At 46.7% G+C, this 8,286-nt stretch overlaps 1 protein-coding gene across 1 annotated transcript; it reads left to right on the forward strand.

The window, feature by feature from the left end:
* Positions 1-1,784: 1,784 nt before the first annotated feature.
* LOC102415291 (olfactory receptor 12-like) lies at positions 1,785-2,735 on the forward strand. Its single transcript, XM_045165975.1, has one exon. The coding sequence runs from the start codon at positions 1,785-1,787 to the stop codon at positions 2,733-2,735; it is 951 nt and encodes a 316-aa protein (XP_045021910.1).
* The last annotated feature ends 5,551 nt before the right edge of the window (positions 2,736-8,286 follow it).

Consider the following 8,286-nt stretch of genomic DNA (forward strand, 5'->3'; position numbering starts at 1 on the left):
TGCCAACTGCTTCTGATGTACTCCCCCAGGCATCCTAGGGTCACTGTTGTGATGACCCAAGGGCTCGTGAGGTGGACAAACTGTTCTAGGAAATAGTCTCAAATATGAAGCCGGAAACCCCAGGGGACACAGAAGCAGGGTCACCCAATCTGGGGTGGTGGGTGGGAGATGGCCCTTCTGGTCGCATTTGACATGGTTATGTGGGTGAACACATGGGTGGGCAAAGCAGAGGGCAAGGGCGTCGCCCCTCAGGTGTGAGTGTGGGCATAGGGTCTGGCCAGGCACACAACTAAGGTGTACAGGGCAGACCCTCAACTCCACCCTGAGCACCAGGTCCAACCCTGAATTTGAGGGGGTCTACCAGCATCCCCTCTGCTGTGAGGGTGGATCAAGTAGCCCAGGAGAGGAACGCTGGACCACCCACTCTTTCACCACACCCTGTATTGTTAGAATGCCATGGCTCTCACAGACCACCTTCCAAGAGAACTTCAGGATGTTAGGGAACGTGAGGATCATCCCTTCTTCCCCCTTCACTGACCATCCAGCCTCTGCCTGCACACCCCCACTCACATGGAGCTCACTCCCTGCAAAGAAAGCCAGACCCATGATGCTACAGCTCTGATCCCTAGAAAACATGGAATCTCTCTGAAATCAGACTCTGCCCTCTCACTGATCCTCTTCCCCTCCCTGGGAGACACAGTTGCTCTGTGCCCACCTTCCTTCCCCACTCCTACCTCCTTAGACTCAATCTCCTCGGACCATTCCTCTGGCCATCACGTGGCCCCATGTCCCACGTGAGTGTGGTGGTCAGCCCTGCTCAGGACAGACAATGGAGGTCTGGGCTGTGACAGAGTCATGAAGCAATACCCAGCAGGAGGACCCAGACACTGAGCAGATGTGACAGTGTTGGAGGCTCCCACAACTCCAAGCAATCACCCACAAGGATGTGCCAAAGAGCCAGGGGCATGGAAGTAAGGAGGGGAGGACATGCTCAGGTCCTGAATGTGTCACAGCCCCTGTCCCACTGCCTCTCAGACCATAGAGTTGGGTTGTCCCCTTTCTATGAATTGTCCAACATCTGGACATTGGTAAGAAGCACCCTGAGTTCCTCAATGATGCATACAACTGGCCCTGGCTCAAAAAAAAAAAAAAAAAAAAGAAAAGAAAAGATGCTGAGTTGGGGCTGAGCATCCACAGGGAAGAGAGACAGAAAGCACTTGAATGAGCCTGGTGAGGACTGGTCCCTGCTCTGCTGCCAGCTTAGTGTAGCGGTGGAACAATTACTAGGTCAGTCCTGAAACAGAAAGTGCTTAATAATACTTCTGAAATTAGTGAATCAGTAAAATAAGGTGCAGAAAACACAAGATTACATACTTAAGTGAGATGTGTAAATGCAACAGCTTAGGAGCATCCTTGAGGTGAAGCAGTATTTCCTTGAAAGGAGTGAAACATGGCTACATTGCTGTTTTACACCGAAGGCTCTCAGCTCAGATAGACACCTGTGATGCCCCCTCAGATCCTCAGCAACACTCAGTTTCTCATGGAGGGAGCGCTCCAAGCAAGTATATGAAGATGTGAATCAGAGGAATGTCTGCCATTTCAGGCCAGTCTGAGCTCATTTGAAAGCAGAGCTGGGCAGCTGGTGGTCCCTTGGTCAGTGGGTAGTGAGGCACTGAAAGGCTCCTATTCTCCAAGAGAGTATGACCCTGTGGCCTTGACCTGCTCCCTCTCCCTGCCTCCCACCAGCTATCTGCTCTCTGCCCTGTGTCCCCCAGCTCAGAGTCATGTCAACCCCCCAAAATGGAAACCTCTCAGTGATGCCTCTGCAGGAGTTTGTGCTGGAGGGCTTTGAGGGAGGTCCGCAGACCCAGGCCCTGCTGTTTGCTCTGTTTCTTGTCTTGTACATGGTGGCCGTCCTGGGGAACCTCACCATGATCGTGGTCATCACCCTGGATACCCGTCTGCACTCCCCAATGTACTTCTTCCTCAATAACCTCTCCTTTGTGGACCTGTGTTACTCATCTGTCATCGCCCCCAAGGCCCTGGCCAACTTCCTGTCCTCCTCCAAGGTCATCACCTTTGCAGGATGTGCCACACAGCTGTTCTTCTTCTCCTTACTGGCTACCACTGAGGCATTCCTCTTGGCCGTGATGGCCTATGACCGCTTCATGGCCATCTGCAGCCCCCTGCTCTACCCCATCACCATGCGCCCCTCGGTCTGTGCCTGCCTGGTGCTGGGCTCCTACTGTGGGGGCTTCCTCAACTCCATTCTGCAGGCCAGCTTCACATTCACTCTCCCGTTCTGCAGCTCCAACCACATCGACCACTTCTTCTGTGATGTGCCTCCTATGATCCAGATTGCCTGTGCTGACACTACCATCAATGAGCTGCTCTTGTTTGGAATCTGTGGCCTCATCATCGTGGGCACCACACTCGTGGTCCTCGTCTCCTATGGCTACATCACAGTGACCATCCTGAGGATGTGCTCAGGAGGAGGGAGACACAAGCTCTTCTCCACCTGTGGCTCCCACATGACAGCTGTGTCCCTCTTTTATGGGACTGTCTTTGTCATGTATGCCCAGCCGGGAGCTGTGGAGTCCATGGAGCAGGGCAAGGTGGTCTCTGTCTTCTACACCCTGGTCATCCCGATGCTCAACCCCCTCATCTACAGTCTGAGAAACAAGGACGTGAAGGATGCCCTGTGGAGACTGGGGCAGAGACACACAGCCACGTGAAGGAGGGTGGACAGAGAGAGAGTGTCCTGAGAACATAACAAGAGGGTTTTAACGGGAGGCACTGGGCTTTGTTTGAGGAATATATTCTTTCATGCAATTCATTTTTTCACCCATTTCACTCAGTGCTTTGTGGAAGCACATGTTGGACCACACATGCAAGTCTGAGATGCAGAGATAGATAATGCCACTGGAAAAATAATGGCCCATGATGGGGCAAGATTCTAATCTCAAAGTCTGGATAACATAGCAGGCAGAGTAATGAGCAGAGTATTGAAACAAAATGTGTATTCCAGGTTCAACGTCCTCCAGGGGAGGTATGAAACTAACAGTCTTAGGCCTCTCTCTCCACTTCATCTATGAATCTAATGTAAATGTGTGCTTAGCAATCTCCCCTGGAGCACAGAGAAGGGGCGGGCATCATGACACTCATCCTGGCCCCTTCCTCGGTGATACCTGGGTCACCATAGCCAATTAGGGGGGTTAGGAAGACTGTGCTTCCCCTCAATCCTGCAGCGGGGCTGTTCCTCCTCCTCCCCCTTCTGTTCACTGATGCCACCACCCAACAAGGCAGCAGGGAGCACCTGCGGTCCTGCTTCAGACACTCCTAGTGCTCCCTGTCCTGAGTTTCTCCCCTTAGACAGCAGCTGGGAGCCCCAGGGAGCCAACATGGATGCCTGACACCCAAAGTTCACCATCCAACCTGACAGGTGACACTGTCCTGACTACTTGTGACCATAAGAAATGGGACCTTGTCAGCACAGACACCTCTGAATAAGGATGAAGCTCATGGTGGCTGAAACAGAGAGCAAGCAGTGGAGAGGGAAGGTACACTTTCTTGGTGGTGAGCACAGCTCCCTGCTCTCTGTCCTGGACTCCCTGGGACCCTTAATTTTGACCTGCCCATTCAGCACTCCATTCTTGTGCTCCATGGACCCAACACACAGCCTGGACTCAGAGCCCAGTGGCCTCCTTAACATGTCTCCTTTTAGTAGAATCATCCACTCTCACAGTCACTCCCAAGGCCCCTGCACATGGAGATGGTCTGTACTCTGTAGGGTCAGTAGGAACGTGGCCTGTCTGTCGGATCACGGCTCTGCATCTCCCTGCTCTCCCTTCCCAGGAGAACTGCCTGAAGGGGCTGACAGCTAAGTTATTGGACTGCAGCTCACGATTACTCAATCTGACATATATGACACAGTCTTTGTCGAACTCTTTTGCCCACTGATCTCCAAAATTCATTCTATGTCTGTCCTACTTGACTATATTTATCTGAGAATGCAATTTTTAAAACAAAATCCCCAAATTTTCTGCTCCACAAGTGACATGGTTTCTTAACTTCTCAAGTGATAGTGTCGTTCCACCCCCAGCCTCTTTTTCCCACCCTCTCCCTGCTCCTCCTCTTCCCTCTTTTCTCTTCCATCTTGTTTCACTCCCTGTCTCTCACTCGTTCTCCCATTCCATGGGTTTTCCAAAGCATTGGACTCCTAATCTTAAACCAGATTTGGAATGGAAAAAAGCAAGTGCAATCTTCTTTTCTTCTTACATGAGTACAATTATCATCAACATGTAAAATTTTAATGTACAAACAGTGAAGTATCCATTGTTCTTAGGCTTCCCTGGTGGCTCAGTGGTAAAGAATCTGCCTGCTGATGCAGGAGATGCGGGTTCAATACCTGGTCTAGCAAGGTCCCCTGGAGAAGGAAATGGCAGTCCACTCCATTACTTTTGCCTGGAAAACCCCATGGACTGAGGAGCCTGCCAGGCAATAGGCCATGGGGACGCAAAGAGTCGGACATGACTTAGTGACTGGACAACAACAACTTATTGTTCTTAGAAAAGCATTAATTAAGACCTTGGAATAAATCAAGAAAGCTGGTCAGATATTAATGGAATAGAAAGCCAGAAAGAAAAACACCAATACAGTATACTAACACATATATATGGAATTTAGAAAGATGGTAACAATAACCCTGTGTATGAGACAGCAAAAGAGACACTTATGTATAGAATAGTCTTATGGACTCTGTGAGAGAGGGAGAGGGTGGGAAGATTTGGGAGAATGGCATTGAAACATGTAAAATATCATGTATGAAACGAGTTGCCAGTCCAGGTTTGATGCACGATACTGGATGCTTGGGGCTGGCGCACTGGGATGACCCAGAAGGATGGAATGGGGAGGGAGGAGGGAGGAGGGTTCAGGATGGGGAACACATGTATACCTGTGGCAGATTCATTTCGATATTTGGCAAAACTAATACAGTTATTTAAAGTTTAAAAATAAAATAAAATTAAAAAAAAAGAGAAATTCTCCAATAATCTGAAGGAAAAGATTTTTTTTTAATCCTACAGATTGTCTTTTTGTTTACATTATCTACATTTGAGATATCAGTGGAAATCACTGCACAATGTTAGAAGTGGTTTATTTTGTTTGTAGATCCCATACAATGCTTTGCAAGCTGCTGTCATAGGTAAGTTCTCAGTACATATCTTTTGGTGATTATCAGTTCGTTTAGTCACTCAGTCGTGTCCAGCTCTTTATGACCCCAAGGACTGCAGCATGCCAGGCCCCCCCTTTCCAACACCAACTCCCAGAGTTTACTCAAACTTATGTCTATTGAGTCGGTAATGACATCCAACCATCTCATCCTCTGTCATCCCCTTCTCTTCATGTCCTCAATCTTTCCCAGCATCAGGGTCTTTTCAAACGAGTCATTTCTTCCCATCAGGCGGCCAAAGTATGGGAGTTTCAGCTTCAGCATCAGTCCTTCCAATGAATATTCAGGACTGACTGCCTTTAGGATAGACTGGTTGGATCTCCTTGCAGTTCAAGGGACTCTCCAACACCACATTTCAAAAGCATCAATTCCTCAGTGCTCAGCTTTCTTTATAGTCCAACTCTCACATCCATACATGACTACTGGAAAAGCCATAGCTTTGACTAGACGGATCTTTGCCGGAAAAGTAATGTCTCTACTTTTTAGTATGTTGTTTAGGTTGGTCACAGCTTTTCTTCCAAGGAGTAAATGTCTTTGAATTTCATGGCTGCAGTCACCATCTGCAGTGATTTTGGAACCCTCAAAAATAAAGTATGTCAGTGTTTCCATTGTTTCCCCACCTATTTGCTATGAAATGATGGGACCAGACGCCATGATCTGGCATTGCCTTTCTTTGGGATTGGAATGAAAACTGATCTTTGCCAGTCCTGTTGGCATTGTTGAGTTTTCAAAATTTGCTGGCATATTGACTGCAGCACTTTCACAGCATCATCTTTTAGGATTTGAAATAGCTCAACTGGAATTCCATCACCTCCACTAGCTTTGTTCGTAGTGATGCTTCCTAAGGCCCACTTGACTTTGCATTCCAGGATGCCTGGCTCTAGGTGAGTGATCACACCATCATGATTATCTGGGTCATGAGATATTTTTTGTATAGTTCTTCTGTGTATTCTTGCCACCCCTTGTTAATATCTTCTGCTTCTGCTAGGTCCATACCATTTCTGTCCTTTATTGTGTCCATATTGGCCATTCAGGTATGACCTAAATCAAATCCCTTACGATTATACAGTGGAAGTGAGACGTAGATTCAAGGATTAGATCTGATAGACAGAGTGCCTGAAGAAATATGGACAGAGGTTTGTAACATTGTACAGGAGGCAAGGATCAAGACCATCCCCAAGAAAAAGAAATGCAAAAAGCAAAAAGGATTGTCTGAAGAGGCCTTACAAATGGCTTTGACAAGAACAGAAGTGAAAGGAAAAGGAGAAAAGGAAAGATATGCTCTTTTGAATCCAGGGTTCCAAAGAATAGCAAGGAGAGATAAGAACACCTTCCTCAGCATTCTCTTGGCAAAACTCTATTAGCCTTTGCCTGCTTCATTCCGTACTCAATAGCCAAATTTGTTTGTTACTCCAGGTGTTTCTTGACTTCCTACTTTTGCATTCCAGTTCCCTATAACGAAAAGGACATCTTTTTTGGGTGTTAGTTCTAGAAGGTCTTGTAGGTCTTCATAGAACCATTCAACTTCAGCTTCTTCAGCACTACTGGTTGGGGCATCGACTTGGATTACTTTGTTATTGAATGGTTTGCCTTGGAAATGAACAGAGATCATTCTATCGTTTTTGAGATTGCATCCAAGTACTGCATTTCGGACTCTTTTGTTGACCATGATGGCTACTCCATTTCTTTTAAGGGATTCTTGCCCACAGTAGTAGATATAATGGTCATCTGAGTTAAATTAACCATTCCAGTCCATTTTAGTTCACTGATTCCTAAAATGTCAACGTTCACTCTTGCCATCTCCTGTTTGACCACTTCCAATTTGCCTTGATTCATGGACATAACATTCCAGGTTCCTATGCAATATTGCTCTTTAGAGCATAGGACTTTACTTCTATCACCAGTCACATCCACAACCGGGTGTTGTTTTTGCTTTGGCTCCATCTCTTCATTCTTTCTAGATTTATTTCTCCACTCTTCTCCAGTAGCATTTTGGGCACCTACCTACCAGGGGAGTTCATCTTTCAGTGTCCTATCTTTTACTTTTTCATACTGTTTATGGGGTTCCCAAGGCAAGAATACTGAAGTGGTTTTCCATAAATGGCATAGATTTGATATGCCCATAAATATGACCAAGGATTGGACAAACAGAGGCTCCTACACTGCTGGATGTGTCACATTGCTACAAAAGTTTTGTAAGAAAATTGGCCAGATGAGTAGAGAAAGGAGGACTTTTATATGCTGCAGTTGCTCACCAAGAACACTGAATGGCCAGAATGATTTACAGCAAGAACAATTCATCCTCCTGTCCTTGTGGAAGTTATGAATGTAGACAGTCCAGACACACAGAGACTAGGGAAGAAACTAAAACAGAAGAGATGGATCGGCATGGGTAACCTTTCTGCTGACGCTCAGTCAATACCGTGTCACTATGCTATGCTATGCTAAGTCGCTTCAGTCGTGTCCGACTCTGTGCGACCCCATAGACAGCAGCCACCAGGCTCCCCCGTCCCTGGGATTCTCCAGGCAAGAACACTGGAGTGGGTTGCCATTTCCTTCTCCAATGCATGAAAGTGAAAAGTGAAAGCGAAGGCGCTCAGTCGTGTCCAACTCTTAGCGACCCCATGGACTGCAGCCTACCAGGCTCCTCCATCCATGGGATTTTCCAGGCAAGAGTACTGGAGTGGGGTGCCATTGCCTTCTCCGACTGTGTCACTAGGACACCTTATAGACTGCTTCAATTTCACAGAACTTCATTAAAAGGGAAGGCCTCTAGCCTGAGTACTGAGTAATTGGTTGACAAAAATGAAGAAAGATGTAAGGAAGGGAACCTTCATAATGCAAGATTAATATGAAACTTAATGAGGTTGAGAAAATGCATCTTTCTACTTAGGAATCCATTTCTTTTGTAGATATACACTTGGGGGAAATGTCCATTACATAATATACATTATTGAATAATTCAAAAAGGAAGCAATATAAACGTTTCTCTAAAGAAGATTTCAGAAGCAATTAGAGTATGTTATCATGTTTAAACAACAGAAATAAGTGAACTA

This window comes from Bubalus bubalis, chromosome 6, assembly GCF_019923935.1.
Source record: "Bubalus bubalis isolate 160015118507 breed Murrah chromosome 6, NDDB_SH_1, whole genome shotgun sequence".
Lineage (NCBI taxonomy): Eukaryota > Metazoa > Chordata > Mammalia > Artiodactyla > Bovidae > Bubalus > Bubalus bubalis.